Raw genomic sequence first — 26918 nt, 5'->3', positions numbered from 1 at the left:
GTAACTATAACTCTGTTTATAAAAGAAATCATCGTTACCTCTAACAACCACAGCGGTAAAATGCCACCTTCTCATCGTGGCAACAGCGTTAATTTTATGCTAACATTAGCTACATGGGAGCAAATCTTGATTTCAGATGTCAGACACTGTGGTGATGCAAGACTTCAGACTTCCATCAGTGCAGAATTCAGAGGTGTACGCCGTGTGTCATATCTGATGCCGTTTCTTCCCCAGGCCCTCAAGCTGAAGACCATAGTGAGAGGCGATGCGCCGACTAGCCTCGTCACCACAGGCTTGTGCAGAAAAGAGGTGAGGCTCACATCTTTAAAGCGTCTCACCGCCTTGATCTTAATACTTGAAAGAACCTTTGAATTTTTTGCCGTTACAAAACAACTTCATGTTTGAAATGTTTAAAAAGCACTTAATGAACCCGGGGGGGTTAAATTTATGATTTATTTGTAGTCCTATCAAACCAAGTGAATATTAATCCTATTGTGCGCTGTATCAATATGTGTGTTGCAGCCATGGGAGTCCCAGTTGTTCTGCAGCACATTCCCCTATGATATCGTGTGCGCTGACTCCTGGGGTCAGTCAGTGCTGGTTGCCACAGACGCAGCAGGGGTCATGCTGCTCGATGGTGAGGTCACTAATCAATACGCCCTGTGCCATCTAAATTAAAGCACCCATGCATAATTGTTCAATACTCAGCAGAATGTCGAGAGCAGCAGCTAACATGATGATGGTAATGATGTTGTCCCTCTTTCAGGCCCTGATCCAGCAGGGTTAGGCATTGGTGAGTGACACAATCAATATTTTCTTATTTAAATGCTCTTTCTTTTTTTAATCCCTACTTGGGGCGGGGATTTTTCAATTTAATTTTCTTTAATCATGTGATTTTTGACTTGTCTTTCAGAGCCACAGAGCCTTCCCCCAGTGCACGTGTTCGACAGAACCATGGTGGTGAAGCAGATGCACGTTCTCGAGCCTCAGGACCTGCTTATCACCCGCACTGACAAAGGTAGGCTTAGACCACTGGGAGGATACTGCTAAGCACTGCCTCCCTGCACATCAGAGATCTCCTGTCATCCTTTGAAATCCTCTTTTTGACTCACAGTACTATTTGGAGCAGATTGTCTTTATGTTTGTTCTTTTTCTTCGCCTTACATTTCATCTGTCTTTTCCTGTGTGCGTTAGTGTGTACACGTTTGCCCACCTCCACTGGTCCGGTGAAAACATCGATCCATCGCCGAGATTTAAGGAAGCTGACCTGCACAGAACGAGTCCCTAAAGGGGTTCTGTGTGCATGTGTATACAAAAGAGTGTCTGTTTGTCTGAAGAACCACATAGACTGTGAGAGTGCAGGGGGTTATAAAGTACTAAGAGATATCCAGACAGGCAGACAGATAAAATTAAACACAGAGGGTGACTAAGATTTAAAGGACACACAAGTAGTTCAACCGAGATGTGGCTGTGTACTAACAAACAGCAGTTGGACTTGTCTGATGTTTGCTTTAACTGTGAAAGAATGTAAATGGTTGATCTGCAGATGATAAGCAAGTAGGGATCGTCCAGGTTTGATAGTCATTATGCGATGGCAGGCATTTGTCACGACTGTGTGTGGGCTTTGATGAAGCTTCTGCGAGTGCGCCAGCTTTAAGAAGCCTTCTAGTAATCCTCCTGCAATACCACGCCATTGCATGGCCGTGGGAGGATGCTAAATAAGAGCTAGCAAATTGAGGGTAGCCTTCGTGCAGAAAAAAACAGAAGAGCTTTTTGTTTTGTTTCCAGGAAAGGATGCTCGGCTTTATGTGTTCAGACTCAGCACAATCAAGAAAGGCCTGGAGGAGAGGCAACTAATCAGGGGCAAGTGCGACAGCCGGGAAAACAAACTGGAGAAAACGAAAGGTAACGCACAGGATCTGCAAGAATATGCACACAGTTGCACAGAATGCAAAACAATCCTCACAGTGAAAAAGGTAAATACACTTATGCAAGATAGAAAAATCTGCTTGAATTTGACAGAAGTTGAAAGCATCAGATAGTTCCCCATCCGAACACCTGTGATAAATTTTTCCCCCTGTTAATACCTTTAGGTTTATTTGAGGATAATATGAGACTACAAAATTGCTCTTTTTGTCAGCATCCTTCAACAGCAGCTCTAGTGTGAAATAGACATGCATGCTTAAATTCAAGCCATCATGAAAATAAATGTAAAAACATTTAAAGAGACATTTCCAAGACATTTAAATGTTGATACATATCAGCTACCTAGCTTAATCGTTTCTGGCATAAAAGGAGCCTGAAATGTACTTCATACATTGGTCATTCACGACTCCTTGGCTTTAAATCTATTATTTCCCCCTGCTGGTAATGCAACTTAAGCATGTGGTGGATTAGTGTGTCTGTTACCCCTTAAGGTGCTTTAAATTGTAAGGTCAAGATGCTAAAATAACACAAGAGAAAATCCCAATAATCAGGCAACCCACTGTAAGCAAGCATTCGGCAACAGTGGGAAGGAAAAACTCCCTTTTAAGAGGAAGTAACCTCCGGCAGAACCAGGTTCAGTTGGGAGTGAGGGGAGGGAGACAGGAAAAAAGGCATACTGTGGAAAAGAGCTAATTTGGTGATGAAACCTCTTACATTCAGATCAACGTTAAAACCTATTTTAAGACAGATTGGATCGACTGATAGCATCTCGCCATGCTCCTGTTGGTATAAACAGGAGATAAAGAAGTTCCTACTTGGGAACCTACTTCTCCACTGGCCTCTGGCAGGTGTTGCTTACTATCACACTCCAATGTAGCTCCAGAGCCACAGCCACCCCATAAATGTGGAAGAATGTGGTGGCTTAAGTAACCAGCACAGCTTGAAGTAAACAAGTAATCTAATTAGCATCTGTAACGACATAAACTTCTGCAAATTAACACATTTGATTGTTTTGCTATCAATTGCATGAATGTGGAAATGAAAGAGAGATTCAGTCAGCTGCATTAGGCACAAACCTAGGGGAGGAGTCAGAGAGAAACTCTGGGTTTGTTAAAGAAAATCTGCCAGCGAATAGAGTCTGTGAATAGCCCAGGGATTAGGGAATCCTCATCTCAGGGTTAGCAAACTCTGTTTTCTGGAACAGCCCTGTGCTTCATCATATTAGGCGCAGCCAAAGCCACAGTGCTGGCCTGAGATGGACATATGAAGAAATCCATGCCAAGCTGACAACAGCTCAATACAAGTAGAAAAATTTGGAAAACAAGCTTTTCGAGCAGATTGAAACCTGAGCTTTTGGCTTACAGACATAAAAAAATGTCTTTGAGCTGTAAATATTGTTCATCTGTACAAATGTTCCTAAAGAAGTAAACATCTACATTTCTGACCTGTTGAAGGATTATCTGAATATGTTTATGAGGTTGTTTACAAGGTTAACAAGTATCTAATCAATTCTGAAGTGCAACCTTAATGAATCTCCTTTTTACAGTGTACACACAAATACACACACAGTGTTATATCCACTGGTGTCATGCCAGCTGTCTGAGCGGCATGCATTGATCTGCGGGACGATGCCAGGGAACGACACCTGCAGCAGTAAACATCCATTATAGTTTCCATCTCTTTGTCAGCCTCCCCTCTCATCCGCTTTGTCCTAGGTTGCCATTTGTACTCTATTAACACCCACCACGGCTCAGAGCTGAGGATAGTAGCAGCCATCAGGAACAAACTCCTCCTCATCACCAGGAAACATCCGCGTTTCAGCGCCGTCGCCACAGGAGCGGATTCTCCAGTGGAGGAGTTTCAGTACATACGGGTAAATCAAAGTCCACATGAGCAAAGAGAAGGTGGAAAAACAGCATATGAATCAAGCATGCACATTGTATTCAATACCCAAATGTAATGGGGGCTAAAAAAGAGTCTAATTATCTATCAAACAGAAGAGGGTGAAAGAAGAACGAAGACAGGAGTGTAAAAGTAAAGAGTGCTAATGTTAACCACGTGTACCACGCTCCCATTAGGAGATCTGTCTGTGCGACCCGCCGGTGGTGATGTCGCTGGTGGACGGTCCAACCGGGGAAAATGATAATATGATTTGTGTGGCCTACAAACATCAATTTGACCTGATCAATGAGAGCACTGGAGATGCCTACCGGCTTCATCACGCAGAGGCCAACAGGGTGAGGCACACAGGCACACACACACATATTAGCGGCTTTCTCTTTGCTTTCTTGCATTTCTATGTGATGTTTATTGAAGCCAAACGGGACTGAAACCTTTAGTTAGCGGCTTTATTTACCTGCTGATTACCAGCCTGCTTGGGTGAATCAAACATTGTCATTCTCAGCAGGGAGAAATGGATGAGCAGGCTGTAGGATGAACAGCTGCCTTAATAAAGCATCTCATTCTGCTTTCTATTTAGAGAAGAGTAAATCTGTAGCTGACATGCAGTGTATCTTCTGTATTGCCCTGAGGGTGCTGACCTGACATTATTTGTTAAAAACAGTGTCTCCTATTTGACCTTTCGCCTCTGAACCGTCTTTGATTTCACTAAACTGACTTCTTTGTGCCTGCAGGTAAATTTTGTAGCGGCCATTGATGTGTATGAAGACGGGGAGGCAGGTCTGCTGTTGTGTTACAACTGTGAGTGCCCCCCACCACCATCCCTCTCTTGACTCCAGACATTTCAGATGTTGTGTAATGTCGGCTATCTGCCTTTTTCCTCTGCGACTGGAATAAAAATAATTGCACAGAGACAGCTCCAGAATATTAAGAGTGAGGGAGCTTTTTATCCCTCTGCTTCAGCTATATAAAAGGACAAAAAGCTGTCTGCCCTCTTCGACTCACAATAAAAGGCTGCTGTCGATCGTGGTGTAACATAAATACCTTTAACCTGAATCCTGTGTGTCTTTTGCAGATATTTGTTACTATAAGAAAGTTTGTCCGTTTAACGGCTCCACACCGATGATCCAGTCCAACACCCCGGATTTCCACTTCAGCTGGAACCAGATGCCTAATGCTATTGGTAGGTTGCCACGGCAACAGTTCTCGGGGCCCCACCCTGCCCATTGCCGCTGAGCTTCGTGTCACCATGGAAACGTCATGTGTAATCACAAGCATCCGACTGGCCCAAGTGATTACTTGTGCGTGTGTTTCTGTGTACGTTTTATTATTAACACAGAAGGTGATGAAAATTTTAAAAAAAAAGCTGGTGTTAAACCAGTAACCCTGGCACTGCTCATAACAAAATGCTGCCCCTCTGGCCTCCTGTGCATCCGTAATGTGTCCTGCTTTAATATGCACATAGACACTAAAGCCAACAGTGCAGAGTAATCGCACAAATGTATTAAAACATGTGGGACATCTTCAATTTAAAATCAGCTCACACCACTGGCATATAAAACAGTAATTTTCATAATTTAAAAAAAGTAATCACACCCTTTTGATATAGTATGCTGGATCTTATCCTCCTGGTGTCTTTGCAGTTTGTGCATTTCCTTACATCCTGGCCTTCACCACGGACTCCATTGAGATTCGACTAGTGGTCAATGGCAATCTTGTGTACACAGCAGTGGTCCCGGAGCTGCAGCTGGCTGCTTCGCGGGTCTGTATAAATGACAACATATACACCCACTGAACAAGAATCCTCAAGTTTGTGAATTTAGTTTCACTGTCAGGCTTCACTCAGTTGTAGAAGAAGATGTCTGGGAGCTCTCATTTCAATCCATCTTTATTATCCCTGTGGGAAATAAGGCTGGTAATCTGCATGGCTGCAAAAGCAATAATACAACTATGATTTATACACTCCGATAATTGCAAACAGAACAGTGCGCCTGAGATCCAATGATTCATTCTGATTCTTTGTTCTTTCTTTTTCACCTGCTGCTTCAAACCTTTCTGTTTTCCTGCCTTCTCTGCACGTCCATCATTTCCCTCTCATTTCCCTCTCTGCTTGCATCTGCTTTTTCCACCCACAGTCAGACATTTATTTCGTTTCATCGGCTCCAGTGAGCTCAGCCTCCAACTGCAGTTCGAGAGACACCAGTTCCCAGAGTTCCCCACAGACGCCCACCGGCTATGAGATGCCCATGTTCCCCTCGCCGCTCGGCGATGGTAAGACCCACACAGGATGTTTGACTTTGGAGTCTCTCTTAGCTTCAAGCGCTGCAACATTTGTGTACGTTAGTTCAGATTGATAACCTGCAGTTTTCTGTGACAGTAAGTTTTTCTTTAATCACTTCTGCCATCATCTTTTTTTTTTTATGAGAAACATTATAATGTCCTCATTGCTGGGTATTTAGAGTAGCAGTAGACAAATAGGTATCCTGTCAACGGCCCTTTAACCCCTAATTTTACTTACAAATGTGGTTACTTTTATTTATTACCAACCTTCTTTCGTACAATTATTTCAGAGAAAAAGTCATTCATTCAACAAATTTTATGCTTAAAAAATGACTTTTGCGGCACTTAAACATGAGGTAGAAAGACTTAGGTGCCTTTGTTTAATTATCTTTGTTACCAAGCCAAAACCGGTACAAAAATGTTGCCTGTTGGTGTGTTCAAGGACCTACTCATAATCTGAAACTTTGCTTTAGATTAAATTTGCTAATCTATGTTGAAGGGCAGGGATGGGATGTCAAAAACGTATTTTACATTGTGAACCAAATACATCCCACTTTGATCTTAAGTGGGCCGGACAGAAACCCTTTCTGTTAGTGTAAAGAACTTTAACTACACATTTAATCCCTGGAATAGTTTAATATAAGAAAAAGGAGTGCAGTTTCAACAACACATCTCAGTTTTTCTATATGATATAGAAATGTTGCTGTTGTAAATAAAAGAAATCTGGAAAACTTTTGGCTTAAAGTGTAAGAAATGTGTAAAATGGCCTAAAACATTCTGGTTCTGTCATTGCCCTTTATTTGTAAACCCACTGGGGAAAAAACAAAAAGAGAATTTCCTGTCGGTTAATTATTTATATATTCATATATTTTCTTTGGTGTATTATGCCCATGGGGGAGGTCTTTATCACGCTCCAAAACCTGTGGAAATATAGTTAAAACTCCAAAATGTATGCCTTTTTATTCCTTCCTTCCTCCTTATTCTACTAAAGTTTCACTCCTTATTTTCCCACTGGTTGTCCACCACACTCTCCAGTGTTTCTGTCTCAGACCTGACAGTTTGAGAATCCCTTTTTTGTTTTAAGGTTGTCACCAGGCAGTGAACTCCTGAATTTTGGAGGATCCTTGAACACACCCTTTTTCAAAACAGGCATCCACATGGCCTCCCGTTCATCGACATACTGCCAAGAGATCAAGGGGACAAACTTTTTACTGAGATACGACGTTCCTTACTTTCAAGCATCATATGATTTTATACCCATATGTAGTATGAGGTGTATGGAAAAAAGCTTGTACCTTAGCTAAATGTGATTTGTAGTTGAAGGACAAGAACATTTAAAAGCATCATTGTGATCTTTTCGATTGCGAATTATAGTTACAATATAATTACAATATAGCACGCACACTCTCCCAGACATCTTTCATTGTATGTTTGACCATTTAATACACACACCCCCACCAGCACCACCGCCTCCCCATCCTGCTGTTCCTGATCTCCTCCAGATTAATACAGCTTGTACAAGATTGTCATTCACTGTCTGTCAGCTGACTGATGGACAGTGCAGTCTAGCTGTTAAAGACACACAAAGGTTTCCATGTAAGTCTGAACTGCAGAAAAGAGTGAGACTTAGGAAAAATAAAAAGCTTGTGTTCCTGCTGCTGCTGCACCATCCAGGAAGTCTTTTCCTGATGGAAGTGGGTATTTACAGGTTCCATTAAAGCTAACGGGGAGGAAGGTCTGGCTGTTGCTGCTGCAATTAGTCAAGTGCAGGATTTCTGCTTATGTATGTCATTTTTATTAAAGGAATTCTCTTTTTTTTTGCAAATAATTCTGCATTACTGGAAGATGTAGGCATAATAGAGAACCTACTATGTATGTGTGTGGGTGTGTGCGTGTGCTCCTAAATGTATGTTACTGTGTGTGTGTTCAGTTTGTGTAACCCTCTTCTTCATCCCTGGTTCAGATTCTATACGGATCCCCTATGGTACCAAGCTTTCCCTGTACATGTCTAAGGATGCTGAAGGTACTTTAGGATTCTCCCACAACTTGTCCTCTGTCCATAAAAACACTCATAACGCTGCCCTACTAACATGCACGTGCACCCAGAGTGTATCACCCCTGTCTGCTCCGAAGCAGCATGTTGACTTGAACGTTGGTTGAATGTTAAGTGAACATTATGTCTTCCCCACCCCCACTCACCCCCCTTTCTGTCTGCCGACTAATTAAAGCATTAGCGCGAGGGGAGAATGAGAAGGGAGAAAGGAAGGTGCTAGAGCTCAAAGTACAAAAGTGAGGCAGAGGTGATGAAGATAGAGAGTTATGAAATTACCAGGAAGGGGGGGAGGAAGAATAGGTATGCAGGCAGTGTGAGCGGAAAGGGAGGGGTTATGGAGGCTTTGGGGGGTGCAAAAAAGGAGCAAGAAAAGGGAAAGAGGGAAGGAGAAGACACGTCTGCTGCAGCATGATTTACAGATTGCACTGTCGCCATGGAGACTTTTGTCAGCCCTCTTTTTCGATCCAAAGTAGTCCAAACAGCGGTGCTACAGTCTGATGGTGGGTGGGTGGTCGGGCGGGGTGTTTGGAGAGTGGGGGGGTGGAGAAAGGTGGAAGGGTGCTGACAAAAATCCCATCCTCTTAACTGCCTGTGCGCCTGCCGTATCTGCGCCTTGGGAAGGTTTTCATCTGACGTAATCACATCAGTGATGCGAGCAAGATGTCACTGATGTGGCTGCTAGCCACCATCCACCTCCACTGGCTTAAAGACGCCACGTTGTTCTGATGAATTTGACTCTGTTTAGTACTAAAAACATCCCTGACAACTGTTTATTTGATTTTTGATTTTTTTTTGCCAGTGTGCAGGAGTGTGACACTTCCCCTGGTCCAGAAACGCATGTGGAATATATTGATCTCTGCAACTATATATTCCAAATACTTGCATGCCTTGCCGCATCTTTGGCTATTTCCTTTTGCCGTCGGACGACACAGCGGCAAGTGAGAGCTGATCTGTAACAGCACTAACACAGTGTACCTGTCAAGCATCAGCAGTGACCCTTTGTTTTTCACAGTGGCTCTTTAACTCTCCTCTCACCCGCTGACATTTCAGATGAGACAGACCCTTCCTTTTTTTTTGCAGCATAGTCTCTGCCTCGATTCACTCTCATTCACTATCACCAGCCTGCCTCATCGGAGCAGTGTGCAGTTTCTGAACTCCAACACTGCTCCCAAGTGGAATGGCTGGGCACTGCCAGTGGGCACACTGCAGCTTTGCGGGCAGATTGTGTCACTTGAAAACTTCCAAACATCCATTCAATGCATCTCGAGGAGACTTTGTTGTCTCTGTTGAATAATAGATGGCCTGCTATAAATGTCTACTGAACAGTTACATTAGCTCGCTGTTGTAAGGAAGATTAATTTTAAGACTGCGTGCTGTTTCAATAAATAGCGCTATAAATCACTTTAAAGTGGCTTCATTTAAATGTGGATGTTTGATTCTGTTGTATCAGCATTCATAGAGTCCTAATTATGTACAGAATTAATATTACAGCTGACTGTTTTGCAACGCATGCCACATGTGATGTCATAGATGTTTTACTGCGCTACGAAAATACAAAAGTTAAAGACTTGATCAAGCTGTGTCACCTTTGCTTTTTCAGGTTTTGTAAGCTTTTGCTTTTGCTGTCATTATCTGTTTTTTACTGGTCCTTACTGGTGCATTCAAAGACTTTTATTTCCAGTGAAATAAAATTATTTCTTATTATACCTTTACAAAATCGACAACATGTTGGAGTTGGAGTGGCTGGCACACAGAATGCAAGAGCAATGTTAATAAGTTGAATCTTTGAGAGTCCCTGAATGCACCGGAAAGGCGGAAATATGCCTCTAGAGATTATATACAAGATAGATGCCAATATTTACATGTCTGACGCCAGTCCCTGGTTATTTCAAGTGTGTTTAGTGTAAAGATTACAAATGTGCATCTCGTGTAATGCCGTTCGCTGCATTAGAGTCTCAGAGGTAAGAGTATGTTTCATAATACCCAACAGCAGAATTTCAAAAAAGCCTAATCTTTGAGTCAGGTGAGAGTTTTGGAGTATCCTAAAGCTGCACTGAAAATGCTTGCAGATGATATGTATGCGAGTGTGATGTATTGTAAATTTAGTTCAAGTTAATATATAGTGCATATATTAGTGATCCTAATATATATAGCCTGTGCAAAAGGCTTGAGCCAGCCCCTCATTTCTTTATATTTTACTAGGAAATGGGAAATGTTTGAAGAAATCTATGCATACCATGATGAAATATGCCAAGGTTTGAGTCAAGTGGAACTAAAGAAAGACAATCTGGCCCTGAGAAGCAAACCACAAAGAAATGTGGGATGCTTCAAAATCTTTGCACAGTACTGTATGAGAGGTAGAAATTTGGAAACCACTAATGTAGTCACATGTTAATGTTTTACCACCTGGGTTTTTGTACAGATTTTCAAAAAAAAATCAAGAGCACAGGCAGCTCTTTCCCTCTGTTTATCATCTTTACGTTAAGCTAAGCAGTAGCTTCCCAGTGGTAACTTATGCAGCCAAATAGTCAAAAATAAAGTATTTAATTTTCATTGCACTGCCATACAAAAGTGTTGAAATATTGATAAAAATAAAAGGTTCAATTGCTAGTTGTAAAATCTGAAAATATATGGTATGTTTTTGAATTTCTAAAGAACTAAAGCCAAGCCTTCTTTCTTTTTTTGTTTTCATTTTGTGTGCTCTCATGTCATCTACCACAATTGTTCTTCCTCACTGCTACCTCTTCCTCTGGCTTCCTCCTAGGTGAAGCGACATGCAAGCACATTTTTAAGATCCCTCTGTGTAACTTGGTGGGCCGCAGCATCGAAAGACCCCTGAAGTCCCCTCTGGTCAACAAAGTGCTGACGACACCAGCCCCCACCATGGTGGCCCCAGCTCCCCTCATCTCTGCAACACACTCGCTTTCCTTATCCCGCATGGAGATCAAAGAAATAGCCAGTCGCACACGGAAGGAGCTGCTGGGTAAACGGAAAAATTATTTTGCACCATATAGGAAATTTAAGTTGTTTTTATGGAACTAGTGCCCACTGGTGCAGTTTTGGATTATCCCTCACATACCTGCTCCTTCATGGTACGGCTACATTTGAGCATACTTGCAACAGCAAAGCTACATGACGTGATCACAGTCAGTCAAAAACACACACAGAGATTCCTTTATTTTTAGTTAGATCTAGTTGTCGTCTCTGTGTTTCATTCTAAAATCTTCCTCAAAAAAGCTAATTCCACAAACACATTTTGGTTTGCAAGAACAGCTATATAGAATCTCAGCAGGCTCCTATTAAGAATCTTTTATCTGTTTATTTATTCATTTCTGGTTGTGTTGTTTCAGTTATTACATTATATGTGGTATCTTCGATGTCTAAGGCAGGACAGGCAGCCATTGCCCAACTCCCTGTGAGTGGTTCATGTTCATTGATCAGTAGCTGTTGATCAGTGATCAAGAAAGTGACCTCACAGCCTCCCAGTGGAAAGGCTACGTCCAGATAAACAGAATCAACTTTCTGGGAGACATCACTGTGCTAATTCTAAAATCTTTGAAGTACTCTCCAGTATTGGTCTCAGATGCTATTGCAGTTTAGTGGCTCAGTCACAATAGAGCAAAGATATGATATAAACCTCCTTGCAACTACTAAAAATTGGTGGTTGCCCAGTGAGTCCATTGAATATTTTGAAATTTAGCAGCCGATTACAAGTAGTTGCACTGACCAACTGGTAACCCAGAGGTTAAGAATGCAAAACCCACAACCTGTAGTTGACCACACAGTGATTGCACAGGTTCCCTGGAGACAGATTGGCAACAGGTTGTAATCAGTGTGAGTCAGTCTGGACACATCATCTACGTGTGTGTTTTTAATAGCAGACCTGCCTCAACTGGTTTCCAGCTGGTTGTATTCTGGTTATATTCCTATATAAAAGCACCTGTGTCATTTTGCAGTTAAATTGCTGGATTCTGAATGTAAATAGTTAATGTGAATTTCTGTTAAATGTTACATTTCTGTGTATGTAGTTGGCGACACATTTGTGATTTTCAACGATTTACAGTTAATCGTATCATACAGTTTCCAAGCTGACCTTATTCAGTCACAAACTGATAGCAGACTGACTTCGACTTATTGCTGTTTTCTGACTATCTTGATGCACCAAAGTTGCTTTCAAGACGTGAACTGTGGTTAAAAGCAGCACTCAAAACCACAGAGATCACACAGTTACATTCATTTTGGTTGTGCAGCATCTCTAACTACTGTTTTCGCCAGCGAGACTGTAGCATTAGAGACTATATCTGAGATATGAAGTCACCACATGGCTTTACACATTTGGCTTTGTAGGAGAAGATCCCAAACAATGTGTACCTTCCAATTCTGAAGTAGACCTGTTTTGGGTGTTTTTTTTAACATAGGCAAAAAGCAAAAGTTTGATATTTGGAAAAATGTGCTTATTGGCCTTCCTGTTGTGTGAGGAGATTCATCCCACTGTCATGTGGTACTTTTACACTAAATGTAAACTTACAGCAACATTAGCTTAACATATGGAGAAACATTTACTCTTTTGTCTAAAGAAGCCATTTCTATCCGTCCCCACCTTCAAATACTTTCAAATTTCATATTCATATACTTTGGATTTATTAAACTGAAAAGTTTAAAAAATTAAATGAAATCCAAGAAAATTACTACTTTTGGTTTGAAATCATCTAGCTCATAATTATAAATGGGATATCGACCATCCTGCTCTCAGAAGGAAGGCAAAAAAAAGCATATTTCTGAGTTTTCCAATGCATTTTCCATTGTCTCCTACCAACAAAGGCTTGACAGAGGAACCAAGTGGGAAATCAGACAGCGGATCAGTGAAACAGAGAAAGATGAGCAAAAAGAACACAGAGGACGAGCCCAAAGTACGAGCGCTGACGTCCACAAACAGCGACAGGTGATAAATCTGAACAGCAGCTGCACGTTTGATGTTTGCTTAATGCTAGCTTGAGCTTGAGACATGAGTCTTTCTGTGCACAACAGGCTAGCCTCACAGTCCAGCGAAGTGGATCAGGATGTCCAGCTGCACTGTTCATCCAGTTCGGAGGCGGAGCCAGAGAAGGCGGTGCTGCAGCCAGAGAGCCCGCCCCTTACCAGTGCGTTCTCCCTCTCCACATCCTTCGAAGAAGATGTCTTGGACCTAAAGTGAAGACAATCCCATCGTGCACTTCTCTGCCCGCCCACTTCTGTACTGTCACCTTTACTCTGTTGTTTTGGTTGGTCTTCTTTTCTTTTTTGTTTTTTTCTGTTGTTGAGCTCTGATACCTTGGCGCTTTTTCCTACATACCCTGGGATTCTGAGCCCCCGTTCAGCGGACGAGATGGGTGCAGTGGAGGTTTGAAGTCATGTTTGTGTGCGTGTGTGACTTTTTTCATGAGCAGTGCCCCCCCTCAGCCGCCGTGTGTCAGCTGTTTGTGTCGCCCCGCAGCAGATAACCCAAAGAGGTTGCGTAAGATGCCGTGGTGCATTCAGACTTCTGCAAGAGCTTTGAGATGCCGGTTTGATCCTAAACCACAAACTGAATGTAAATCTGTGCACCAAGGCATGAGAAAACTCTCTGCATTCTCAACTCCCTCTGACGTTGCAAGAGCTTATGTGTTGTATATTATGTGATTATTTCCGATCCACTTTCAAGTATTGTATGATATGCATATGTGTACATCTGTTTATACACAAAAGTGCACACATGCAGGCGTATATGCCTGTCTGGCTTGTGATGCATATTTATAGATATATTATAAAAATCAATTTTATTCCCATATTTAGTAAAAGTATGATTTTTGATTTTATGCTCTGCACATTTTCGCCCATATTGTTCCCCTTATCTGTCGTAAACAGGTTAGACAGACCTGGAAGAAGTCTCCCACAAGTGCCGTCTGCCACTGTCCTCCATTCAAGTAGACGTCCAACAGCCACCAGATTTTGGTGTCTGTCAGTAGCAGCCATGATTGTAGTCCATGTTCGATTACAGTGGTAACCAACGACTGCAATCAGCTCGGGTGATTTCACTTGCTGGCGGCAAAATCTCAAAGGCACATGCACAAATCATTTTATCCCATAACAAAGACCTGACCTTAAATTTGCATGACTTGCAAGTGTTGTGTTTTTTGCAGCAAAGAAATCACTTCTTTGGAAACAGTGCGATCTGTAACATGATACCAAATTCCGAACAAAGTAAAGAAACAACAAACTGAGACAAGAAAAAAAAAGTACAGGAGTATCTATAACAAGACGGTGGCTAGATGGATAGAGGAGGGATGATAAAAACAAAACCAAAAGTGTGAATTACTTTTACTTTGTCTTTTTCTGTGTGTGGAATGAAAAAGTCTTTTATTTTGTAGAGTAAAATGTGCACTTAGTTAAAAGATAGTTTTATCTTTAGGAAAAATTAGACTTTTACTGAACTAAAATTAAAGCCTAAATGAAACTAAGAATTTTAACAGTAATGTATTTATACAATTTATACAATTAGTATATTTGGAAAGCATAACCATGCTAGCGCTGTTTAAATCACTGAGTCTAATTTGGAACTTCAAGGCCCAGAAGCCCTGCTGATTTTCACCTCGAGGTCCAGAAATACACTGATTTACAGCTGGGGTTATCGGTTAGGGGATAACTCACTGCAGCACACGGTTAAATTCACAGTTTAGATATCCTTTCCTTACTGAGTGTAGAGGTTTATGATCAGATTGTTAATTGGCTGCCCATCTGGAAAATCTTTTGTTATTGTCATACAGATAAAAATCTAGTCCATAAATTTGGAGGGCTCAAAAAAGACTGATAAGTCTCTAATATTACATATGCTCTAAAAACAATCCTTCATTTCATTAAACCCTCTCGGCCTTTTAAATGTCTCCTCATTTTATACTCCACACATTCAGATTACAGAGTAAAGCAATCCATTAAAAATAAAACCACTAATGCTCAGTTACTGTAGAGTTGACAACAGGGAAACATCAGTATCTACAATGGCTCTTATTATTACATCAGTCTGGGATGCCAAACAGCTAAGGATGCACCACATCAGCTAAAGGGTGACATTCCACATGATTAAACCCAGCTTGAGCACCTTTGGGCGTTAGAGCAATCATAAAAATAATTCTGAGAGCAGAAACTTGGCAAGTGAGAGTGCATGGTTTTAAAAAAGGTCAAACATGGTCAAACAAACTTTGTGTAATTACTGTCACAGCCAGAGGAGGGAGACAAAACTCAACCACCACAGGTTCAACATGGGAAACCTCCACATCTGTACCATCCACCCCACTTGTGATGTAAATGCACCTCCAACACTAATAACCTTTATCAGGATTACTTTATCTAGAAAAAGTTTCATACAGAATCTCACAATCCGTTCTAACACAAAGGGTCAACTACACTTCTCATTTAATTTTAGTAAGAATCCACTTTATAACACCTAATTACAGCACTGAAAAGGTTAAATGGTGCTTTGTGTCAATGTAAAAGCTAATCAAAGTGACAGTAATACAAAGGGAAATGTTTGGCAAAGGTGACTAGCCTGATGTAGGTGTTAGTGCATCTCTGTATGCTTGTTTCACATCATAGCAGCCTTCAGATTGAGCATGAGCCTCTTCTTTTCTCATTTCTTCACACCTTTGCTCTGTTCTCCTGCCTGCCTCTGCGTGAATCCCTCTAACAGCAAAACGTAACTCAGAAAAAGGGGTAGAGGAAGAAGAAGAAAGAGGAGGAAGAGGAGGAGGAACCGGGATGGATTTTTACTCTTCTTTAGTGTCTAAATGAGGGTGGATGACTCGGGGAATGCTGCTTCTCCCGCTTTGCGTTGTTACGATTCCTTCTGTATTTTTGTCTTTAGTTTCTACCTCCCCTTGGCATTTTTACTGTTTTGTTTGTTTTGGTTGGTATTTTAGTTTGTTTTGGGGGGTTTTGTATTTGAATCTATATTTACTGTTTAGACTGTTGCTGAACCTCTCTGTGATATCAAAATGACAGAAAATTGACAAAAAAAACACCAAGTGTCTTAAAATATTGTATCGCCATCGTTTTTAATGCCAAGTAATACTTGTAAATGTTTGTGTATCAAATGTGGCCTCAAAGGAAACTGAACTATATTATTATTAATATTAATATTATTTGAGCAGTTATTTTAAACAAGTGCTGTAGACCACTGCTGTGAAAGTAGTTGATTTTGTTCATTGATATGTAATAAATATTTATGAAATTTCTGTTGGGTGGTTTCTTTGGCTTACACACACACACATAGATATAGATATATGCAGGCTGAAAGCAATGTAAGTAATGTTAAGGTTAAATGCCAACATACATTTCTGCTTTAACTCTCTTTTCTGTAGCTGACTGAGTCATAGGTCTGGGGTTGTTTAGTCTTGAGTTGTTTAAATGGAGCATTTCTTTCTGTTTGGATTTTTAACCCAGCAATAATCTGATTATGAGGTTCAATGTAAATGTTTACCTTTGTAGTACATTGCGAAGTACACACAACTACCAAAGCCCAGCAGAACACCGATACTAGCATCACACCACCTTTTACTCACTTGCCCTTTTCAACGCCCATCACAACGTGGCTGCTGAAGTTGAAATTGAGCATTAGAATGGGAATGACATGACTCCTGGTGCTGGACTGTTCTCAGTATTTCAGAAACTGCTGATCTGGTGGGATTTTTCTGCACAACCAGTTCTAGGGTTTACAGAGAATTGTCGGGAAAAGAGAAAATATCCAGTAAGCAGCAGTTTTCTGTGCGATTACGGCTGATGTTAGAGGTCAGAGGAGAATGGCCAGACAGCATGGAGATGATAGGAAGGCAACAGTAAGTCATACCAAGGTATGCAGAAGAGAATTTCTAAATGCACACAATGTTAGCCCTTGAAGATGGGCTACAGCATCAGAAGACCAGACTGAGTGCCACATCTGTCAGCAAAGAACAAGAAACCAAGGTCACAGTTCACACAGGCTTAGCAAAACTGGATAATGGGAGAATAGAAAAACATTCCCTGGTCTAATAAGTCTCACATTTCTGCTGCATCATTCATATGATAAGGTCAGAATTTGATCTAAACAGCATGTAAGCTGGATTCTGATTTCTATCAACAGTTCAAGCTGCTGCAGATACTGTAATGGTTTGGTGAATATTTTCTTGGCACACTAACAACTGAGCCTTGTTTAACCGCCTAAGACCCAAACTCTTTCATGGCATGCATTTTAAATTTTTCTTTGCTATTTGGGTTGATTGGGACCTGAGGAATGTAAAAACAAAAAATTACCAGATTTTTATTTATTTATTTACCTAATTTTTGTTTCTGATACAAATGAGATCCACGTATGAGGACATTGGTTTTAAATTCTGCTAGAACGGTGGCAGTATAATGTCCTCACAAGTGAATATCAGGCCCTTGTAGAGAAAAATTAAGTATTTTCGTCTAGACACCAGGTCCTAGGAGGTCAAACACCGACCCTTTATAACCACAGGGTACCCATCTTCTGATGGCTGATTCCAACAGGAGAGCATGCCATGTCATAAAGGGGAGATTCATATCATGGAGTCACATCTGACAAATCTGCAGCAGCTGTGTGATACCGTCATACCCACTCAGACCAAAATCTCTGCATTTTTTTGGTTATGACTACAGTGAATCTGAGAGAAAATCTCATAAAACACTAGCAGGAAAACGCTATGAAAGAACACAAAACACAGCGGAAGTGTTTCCGGGGGGACATTAATGTGACAGAACAGCTGCAGCAGTGACAGAAACCAAAACATGCGAAGGACTGAGCAGAGACATGATTAAAAGAAGCGTGCAATTCATCTGTGACTCAGAAAAAGGTGAAACATAATTGTATTTTAATCACATAGTTCATATAATACTGCAGATAGATGTTTGCTATTAGCCGTTTACTGTTAGCTTGCCCATTCCGCAGCTGGTCCGTCACATTATTGTCTCCTCAAAATCCCCATTTTTTGTGAGCAATGTTTTTTCTCCTTCCGTTGTGTTTTATTTAACTTCCGTTGTGTTTTGTGTGCTTTAACACTATGTTTGCATGTACTGGTGTTTTTTGAAGTTACTATGCATTGGGCCCTTTCAGGCCCACATGTTGCCTATATTGACATTAATATGTAAAGTTAAATAAATCAGTTTAACTGAAATAAGACACAGAACAGTGGAACATCATAGTTATACAAGTTTAGATTCTGTGGTGTTAGAAAAGTGTTAGATAATTATTTAGCTGGTGTGAACTATTATTTTAATAACTCTAATAGGTGTCTATGTACTGTTACTAGTCAAAGTCAAAAATTTATAATAATAATAATAATAATGATTGCATTTATATAGCGCTTTTCGGGACCCTCAAAGCGCTTTACAATTCCACTATTCATTCACTCTCACATTCACACACTGGTGGAGGCCCTGGGGCAGACTGACAGAAGCGAGGCTGCCATATCACGCCATCAGCCCCTCTGGCCATCACCAGTAGGCGGCAGGTGAAGTGTCTTGCCCAAGGACACAACGATCGAGACTGTCGTTGGGTCCGGCAACCTTGGAACCAGCAACCTTCCGGTTACAAGACAAACTGCCAACTCTTTGAGCCACGATCGCCATTTGGTTGAAGAGTGAAAGCTGAAAAGATCTGGCTGAGAAGTGCTCTGTGTGTCCACAAGGTGGGGGTAAATATTTATGTAGCTTTACTAAAATGACCAGTTTGTTTTTTAATCTCACACAGGAGAGCCTGCACTTCTAAAACAAAAGAAAGTTTGGTCCAAAGTAAACTGATCTCCCTTAACAGCGAACAGCAGCAAAAACAGAGCTTTTGTCAGTTTTCCTCCAATCCAGAAGTTTAAAAAAAAAACAGCATGCATGGGAAACGAAAAATATTTTACTTCACACTGATCTTATTCAGAATCAGAATACCTTATTGATCACTAGGGGAAATTATGTATTACAGTGAGAAGTGTAGGTAGGAGGTCAGGAACCACATTTCCTTTTACCCTCGAGGGCTGGGGGGGGCACGTTGAGACTATGACAACACTGACGCATGCAAGGATACAGACACACCCCTGTCACTGGCATGCCAGCTTTATGTTTCAACCAGATTACACATATTGTTAATGCTCTGTTATTAAAAGCCAAGGATTTTCCCCGTCCTCCCACCTTGTCAGTCATTTTGTTTAAATCACAAAAACACCTGAGCTCCTGTAAGTTCGAGCTTAGTCATGATCACTGGGTTGGAGAAAGAAAAAAAAAAAAAAAAAAAAAAAATCACTGGAAACGAAATTACATCATCCGAGAATTGGGCAAAAAGTTTCACGCCAGAGTGAGAAAAGCCAAATCAAGCGTAATCACTGATGGAAAAACATTTTATGTTGGCGCACAAACTTTCATTTTCCTCAGTGTGGAAGCATGACTGGGCACCTTCTGTAAATATTTCTATATGGCCTTCCAGCACCTCCCTCCTGGCCTCAGGGTGAAAATAAAAAGAAAGGGAAAATGAGCACAGCATAGCAGAAGGTCTTACATAACAATCAAAGGAATGCTGGAACTCTGCCGGTGCCTTTTGGATCATCTCACTCTCGCACATAAAGTGGGGCCCCCTATCCCCAGAACATACCAATTCTGCAGCACAAGGCTATCTAAAAGAACAACTCATTTAGCACAAAGTGAAGGTAGAGGCTGGGTGTGCTTAGATGTGCATAGTTTTTATTGTCTACAAGTTTTCCTTTCAAAAACATTAAATTGAATAAATTACAAAACTCACCAAGTGCCTTCACAGATACATTTACACACAATTATACGCTAGAAAATTCCTCAGAAGGTTGTTGCAAGGCGTGTACTCTGAACCCGTTTCTCACACACACACACACACACACACACACACACAAAGAGCATCAAGTGTATTTAAACTTTCAGCATATCAATCATCATACCAGGATCCATCATGCTGTTGTTGAACAGACAGAAGAAAAAAAAAATACTGATAATCAATCTCAAAACCCAGCACTGGTGTTATCAGAGACCTTGTATTGCACTTCCACTTGTCTTTACAGGAAGTGCAACAGGAATCCTTCTCCCACTACTTTCTGACACAGGTCACACATAATGAGCCGTCTTGAGTCTCAGATCACAGCTGTTAGTTCAGTCCCTTGTTCCTGGATTTATTTTGTTTTTGATTTATTAGTGTTTTTAGGCATATGATTTGACTGCCATCAGGATCTGTACGGCCATGGACACACAGGGAATCTGAGCTAAGGTGTAGGCCACGGACCGGGTCGGTGCTTGCAGGGCCAGCAGGTAGGCAACGCTGTGCAGCACACGGCAGATGAAGAAGACGAGGAAGTGAAGCCGTGCCACCCACAGTGAAGGTCCGGTCATGGAGTAGATGGCGCCCAAGAAGAGAAAAGGGAGGATGTTCTCCATGTCATTAATATGAGCTCTGAAAAGAAAGACAGAAGTCAGCACACGGAGGCTGACACACAACTGTTTTCCACAGTTGTGTGACTCAGCTACCTATGATGCAGTAAAGTGACTACATCGCATGAGTGACTATGATACGGGGTAATGATTTCCTGTGATATTCCTGGAAGATTTATATTCAGGGTGACTAAAATAATATGCATTTAACCCACACTAGCACTATCTCAAGCCAAAGCAAGGGCTCTGCAACCTTCTCTAATCACCTCTTTCCTGTTTCCCCTCCACCCACTTGAAGCAGCTTTTTAAACAATATTGTTCTAGGACACTCGCCATCATAATCCCCTTTTGCCCAGAAAACAAACAAAAAAGGGCACATAAAAGACATGATTAAGGTTGGACATGGAATACGTCGTGCTGCAGCCATTTTTATTAGTTATTAATGGAAATTTTAAATGTGTTTCCCCCTGGTGCAGAGTTGATTCCCACCACAAGCTCTCAGGAGAAAAAAAAAAAAAAGAAAAGAAAAAAAAAACATTTCAGGACAGACAGAGGGGAAAGTTTACTAGTAAGAAAAACATCTGCTCTCCCCTGTCTCAGATCATATTCTGACAAGTTTAAACAAATCTGTCGCACACAGTGCTACAAGCTACTGAACCATCAGTGGAGGAGGAGCCCACAAGAAAAGAGAACAAATCCGCTGGAAATAAATCTACACTTTATCGGGTTTGCGACAGATATCTGCGCGGGAGAAAACTTGCGGCACGTCATTCATGTTCTGTAGAAAAATTTTCATTTTATGATGCAAGGGTATTTTACTCGAGTACTTCAATGCTGTGCGCATTTGAAATCTACCTGAGTGAACCAGTTTTCATGCAGTGTACCGAATTCCTTTTTAAATCAAAAAGTAAAAGCTATGCAATGGGAATGCATAGTATAACTAATACTTGCCATAAGCAGCAAATACAAGGGAGTTTATTTGTTGTTGTTGTTGTTTGGATTTTAAATCCAATCCAAAACTTTCTCTTTTTTTCCCCTTTCCTTTTTTTTTTATTTTTTAATCATCCTCCTGCGACCCTCCATCCCCCTAAACACAAGCAGTCTAGTCTTACAAAAAAATACCCCGTCTGCACGCTCACCTCCGGCATCTTTCCACATATGGATCTGCTCTGTGATACTGTAAACCTCCGTGTCTCAGCGCGTCCTCGGGGTTGGCAAAAGCCTTTCAGGGAAGAAGCGAAAAAACAAACAATAAAAAAAAAAAAAGCTTTCCACCAGAGAACAAACAGGAAGAAGAGAAACTTACACAGCATTTAACTTCAAGCTGCATATACAGGAGCTCACTCACCTTTTTACGCAGTCTTATTTGTCCCGTTATGACCGCTATTACGTACATCTTTAACACCAGCAGCACGCCGTAGAAAACAAAGCAGGAGAAAACAGAGTTTCTTAACATGACTGCTGTAATCCACGCAGAGTTGCAGCGAGAGCAGGGGAGGAAAAAGCACTTAAAGGAGGACTCTGAGATTGCAGCGTGCTGCTGAAATAAAAGGGAGAGTGAGAATGAGGGCAGGCCGTTTTGTAGCACTGCCTCCACCCACTCACGGTAATGATGAAAGCACTCTCATTCATGCACAACTTCTGTGAATTCCAGAATTGCTTCCTGGAGGCTACACTTAACATGTTCAGATGGTGGAGGTACGTTTTGTTCTTCTGCTTGGAAACAGGTAGCACATTTAATCATTCAAATTGAGCCTGATAGTTTTCTCCTTCCGTTATCTTGGAGGATAAATACCAAAATTTGACATGTTCACGTATGATTTTTACCTTTTTCCCCCAGAATTTAGAGCAGGTTTGCAACTATTTAGAGGGTCAGGTTTGATCCCCAGCTCCTTGCAGTCTGTATGTTGAAGTGTCCTTGGGCAAGACACCCAACCCTAAGTCCCTCCTGATGTATGTGCATGAATGTGTCAGAGTCTAAAAACTGTGTTTGTGATAGCAGGTTGCAGTGTGATGATGGAAAAAAAAATCCAACTTATTCATTCTCACAGAAGATTAGACGTGTGGCCCAACTTGGGGTATGAGTACGAGTTAGCCAATATAACGAGAAGCCTCGCAGCACTGTGGTTCAGTTCATCTTCATCTTATTCATATAACACCAAACCACAGCAAAAGTTGCCTTGTAGGATAAAGACCCTATAATAATGAGAGAAAACCCCAACAATCACATGACCCACAATATGAGCAAGCACTTGGTGACAGTGGGAAGGAAAAAACCTTTTTAACAGGAAGAAACCTCCAGCAGAATGAGGCTCAGGGAGGGGCGGCTATCTGTCGCAACTGGTTGGAGTTGATAGGAGTAGAGACTGTGGTGCAAACGTTGCTTTGCAGCAAGAAGGTTTTAATCCTGAACTTGTTCAAAGACCTGCTTTTCAGGTTAAATTGTGTTTCTATAGCAGCTGTGGAGGTAAATATGCCGGCCGTCCACGGTATATCTGATATCTCACCCAGTGTGTGGGATAGGCTGCCATGAACTCGGTGCGGGCATGAGGCAGCTGAATCAAGGGTAAAGGAAATTTTACGTGTCAAATACATGAATGTTTTTGAAACAGTAACTCTATTGCCATTGGTGAATGTCTGAACCTAGCTGTATACGTCACAGTGCTGTCAAAGGCTTAAAATGGAATTCCACAAAACTGTGCAACTAGAATTACCGTAACATCATTAGACGGAACACTGACGAAGTTTTTCGATTAAGAAATTTGACCCACTTTTAGTCAGAGTTAATGCTCTGTAATTTATCCAGTGGATGAAATTCTGCAGCTGTTTCTTAGATGAAAACAATGGTCAGATTTTGAAATTTCCTGTGGCTATTTTCTTTTTAAACATTGGCTGGACATACCGTTTTTGCCACTTGTAGGGGAGACCGGGGATAGTTGTAACATTTTTGACATTTCTGTCTGTAAATTGGAGCTCTTTTAAGGTAGTGGATTCAAAATGTAATGCAAAGTATTTACATGTCTCTGCTATTAAATAGTGCAGCTATTTTCTCTGCAGCACAATTACCCATTGCATGGTATGGTCTCAAACACAAAGAGTGAAATGTTACAATTAACCCCATAGTCTGGGTTAGTTGTAACATATCCTGGGGTAAAATGTAACACAATGAAATAAGGGTACTAACAAAATATTAACATGTAATCTTTGTTTATTCAACACATGAATGCACTTACATCCATTTATGTAGCTGTGTGTGTGTGTGTGTGTGTGTGTGTGACAGAATGCAGAAATCTAGCTTTTGAACATATTCCAACCCCCCAAAAAAGACAAATTATGGAATTTTCTGCAACTGAATATTTCATTAATTTTGGTTGGTCTTCCTTGAGTTTGGCCTCATTGGCTCAGTGGGCATTATAACCTACAACTCTTGCACCAATTTTGAACATAACAATGAAGCTGAAAAAATGTAGTTGTTCACCAGCATCGCAATTCCATTACTTTTTATCATACCTTGGTGTGGTTTGCAAAGTGCTTCAGAAAGATGAGGAAATCTGTTTCTTGCACCCATCCTGATTTATTTCCACTACCAGTACTTCCTACTGGTCCATCTCTGACACAGAGGTCTGCATAATGTATGTGTGGGAACACAAACAGTGGAGGAATTGTGTTGCCAATGGCATTAACCACATATACAAAAGCGACCAGTGAACCTCTCTCTGCTGATGTCGTTGCCCCAACTTGTTTAATATAAGTTAAAGTAATAGTGTGGTAAGTTGTAACATCTGCATTATTGTTACAACTAACCCAGACTGTTGCTGTTACAGCTGACCCAGACTCCTATAGCCATGAACTAGCTAACATTACAGCCAACGGCTAAAACATTAGCACTAAAGACCTACACAGAATATATCCCCATAGACATACAAATAACATAATTTAAGTTTGATGACTTTAACTGCAAAGCAGATAATGCTATTAGAAATTGAAATAAAGTAGAAAAACTTACTTTTTGGCATACAAATTACTTTTTTTGGTGTTAAATTGTCTGTTTTTGACAAAATGTGCTGATTTTTCACATGTGATAGCAGAACTGAATTGGGCATGCACAGGATGAGTCACATCATTTGAAACTTAGCCCTGATTGGAGAAATTTGAAGTGTTACAACTGACCCACGTTACAACTATCCCCGGTCTCCCCTATTAACTTTTGAAAGATTGTTTTAGATATCTGCTGCACTTGATTCTAATTTGCATGATTCATGTGTTGCCTCACTCTTTTCTACCCGCCCTTAAACTTTGAAAAATTACTTGTTACTTACGTTGAGACAGTTTGTCCTTGTGGTCTGAGAGCTTTGCAGGGAGAATGGGAGGATTTGATTGGTGCACCGGCTTGATTTCCCTCAGGTGTGGATAACGACTGGGTGGATCTCTGCTGAAGCGTGTCACGTTTCCTCCTTTTATGTTCACTGCCAAAACAACATGTACTGAATTAATCAAAAGTTGTTATTAGTCAGCAAAATGTTGAGTTTTAGATTACTTGATCCTCTTATATTGTATTATTAGTTTTCTTGAATAGAAGCCGGTATCTGAAGAAGAATAAACCCTAAACTAATGTGTAAACACAAGTGATGAAATAATATTTTTTTTAGTTGCAGTGTTCCCATAACAACCATGCTTTAAGCTAAATAAGTAGGCTAATGTAGACAGTCTTACCTCCTAATCACTCTTTTGTTGTTGCTGTTTTTCATTTTCTGCTAGATCCTAGCACCCACAAAAAAAACCATGCCCACTACTGATCACTGTTGTATTTACACAGCCTGCCCTCCCAGACCCACGCACTTTAAAATGCTCTGCATACTGAAACACTAAGAAACAACGCCTAACAACAAACAGAACTGAGTTTTTCTAACAAAAGCAGTGTGGAGTCAGAAAGAGGCAGAGGTTTTTTGTTGTTGTTTTATTTTAGTGTAATGAGTGAATAACTAAACCTCTGGGCCAAATCTTCTTCTCTGAGAATCAATCAAAAGACCACAATGAGAGGGATGGAAAACTGTCATAAAATGGGACTAAATGCCTAAAAAATGGATAGAAAATGACCTCAAAGGGTCGCTAAACAACGGCAAAACAAAACAAAAAAAATTAACCAAAAAGCAACACAAAAACTACTGAAATGATCAAAACACACGACACACCGATATTAGCTTCATGGGAACCATTTACAGGAGTTTGTCCAATATTTTTGGCCCTGTTTTCTTCTAATTCAATTCAGTTTTATTTATAAAGCACCAAATCACAACGAAACTCAGCTCAAGGCGTTTTATACTGTAAGGTAGACCCTATAATAATACATACAGAGAAAAACCCATATGACCTTCTATGAGCGAGCACTTAGGTGACAATAGGAAGGAAAAACTCCCTTTTTAACAGGAAGAAACCTCCGGCAGAACCAGGCTCAGGGAGGGGCGACCATCTGTGTTGACAGTGTGTGTTGAGACTGTCATTTTTAGCATCTACATGAATGTTAAAATTTTCCACAATAATTATTTATTTTCTGAGCTGAGCACTAAATTAGATAAAAAGTCTGAGAAATCAGACAAACTCTGTGTAAGTCCCAGGTGGACGATAGATAATAACAAATAAGACTGGTTTTTGTGTTTTCTAGCTAGGGTGGACAAGACTAAGCATCAGGCTTTCAAATGAGTTATGTCTGTCTTGGTCTTTGGTTGATTAATAGCCTGGTGTGGAAAATTGCTGCCACACCATGTCCTCAGCCTATGCTTTGAGGATTCTGATAGTTATTATGATTTGGGGGTGTTGATTCATTTAAGCTAACATAATCATCCTGCTGTGAGCAGGTTTCTATAAGGCAGAGTAAATCGATTTGTTGATCAAGTTATTAACTCATGTACTAACACAGCGGTCCCCAACCTGTTTTGCATCACGGACGGTTTAATGTCAGACAATATTTTCATGTCTTTAAGGTGTCGCGGATAAATACAACAACATAAAATGATACGACCAAGACAAAAACTGTATTGGTACTTAGTGAATTTGCGTTTATTGTTATATTTACAGTGTAACTTAATTAGCAGCGTCCTCCTTAAATGCGCCAACAACATTGAGAGTAACGTCCTCCTCTCTGCCCCTTAATGCTCTCCGGTCGCTATGGTAACGCGTAAATATTTCTTTCAAAATAAGACACACAACTACAACACGGGAAAAGACCCAGGGAAAATGAGTTAACGATAAAAACCCTGAAAACCATGAATTTCACACCCGAACCTCAACTCTCACGGCCCCGTACCAAACGGCCCGGGTG

At 40.9% G+C, this 26918-nt stretch overlaps 2 protein-coding genes across 8 annotated transcripts in view; one reads left to right on the top strand and one right to left on the bottom strand.

Annotated features, from left to right (window-relative positions):
• garnl3 (GTPase activating Rap/RanGAP domain like 3) overlaps window positions 1–16404 on the top strand; it is an 82220-nt gene extending 65816 nt beyond the window's left edge. For 3 of the 5 annotated variants that reach the window (XM_085280037.1, XM_085280039.1, XM_085280040.1), the window contains 15 exons: window positions 235–309; window positions 523–637; window positions 767–793; window positions 914–1018; window positions 1789–1905; window positions 3642–3799; window positions 4005–4163; window positions 4560–4626; window positions 4901–5008; window positions 5469–5587; window positions 5961–6096; window positions 8069–8128; window positions 10923–11141; window positions 12980–13100; window positions 13187–16404. In XM_085280037.1, the coding sequence (XP_085136163.1) occupies window positions 235–309; window positions 523–637; window positions 767–793; window positions 914–1018; window positions 1789–1905; window positions 3642–3799; window positions 4005–4163; window positions 4560–4626; window positions 4901–5008; window positions 5469–5587; window positions 5961–6096; window positions 8069–8128; window positions 10923–11141; window positions 12980–13100; window positions 13187–13352 (1752 nt within the window). In that variant the 3' untranslated portion in view covers window positions 13353–16404. The remainder of the gene's footprint in view (window positions 1–234; window positions 310–522; window positions 638–766; window positions 794–913; window positions 1019–1788; window positions 1906–3641; window positions 3800–4004; window positions 4164–4559; window positions 4627–4900; window positions 5009–5468; window positions 5588–5960; window positions 6097–8068; window positions 8129–10922; window positions 11142–12979; window positions 13101–13186) is intronic. The other 2 variants (XM_085280042.1, XM_085280041.1) reach the window with 1 other exon arrangement.
• Window positions 16405–19866: 3462 nt separating this feature from the next.
• Window positions 19867–25021, bottom strand: ptges (prostaglandin E synthase). 3 transcript variants are annotated; one of them, XM_085280034.1, is made up of 4 exons: window positions 24919–25021; window positions 21948–22139; window positions 21739–21821; window positions 19867–20621 (listed from the first exon to the last, which is right to left on the bottom strand). In XM_085280034.1, the coding sequence occupies exons 2-4, from the start codon at window positions 22053–22055 to the stop codon at window positions 20372–20374; spliced, it is 441 nt and encodes a 146-aa protein (XP_085136160.1). In that variant the 5' UTR covers window positions 22056–22139; window positions 24919–25021; the 3' UTR covers window positions 19867–20371. The 3 variants fall into 3 exon arrangements, with proteins under 3 accessions (XP_085136160.1, XP_085136162.1, XP_085136161.1); XM_085280036.1 differs by having other exon boundaries at window positions 21948–21995; XM_085280035.1 differs by having other exon boundaries at window positions 21948–22136; window positions 24919–24941.
• Window positions 25022–26918: the final 1897 nt, after the last annotated feature.

The sequence above is a fragment of the Mchenga conophoros genome, linkage group LG7, assembly GCF_057382185.1.
Source record: "Mchenga conophoros isolate Kocher_MC1m ecotype Shallow Benthic linkage group LG7, M_conophoros_male_GT1.1, whole genome shotgun sequence".
NCBI classification, from domain to species: domain Eukaryota; kingdom Metazoa; phylum Chordata; class Actinopteri; order Cichliformes; family Cichlidae; genus Mchenga; species Mchenga conophoros.
The sequence above is the reverse complement of the archived record's forward strand: the minus strand, read 5'-3'. Positions and strand labels throughout refer to the sequence as shown.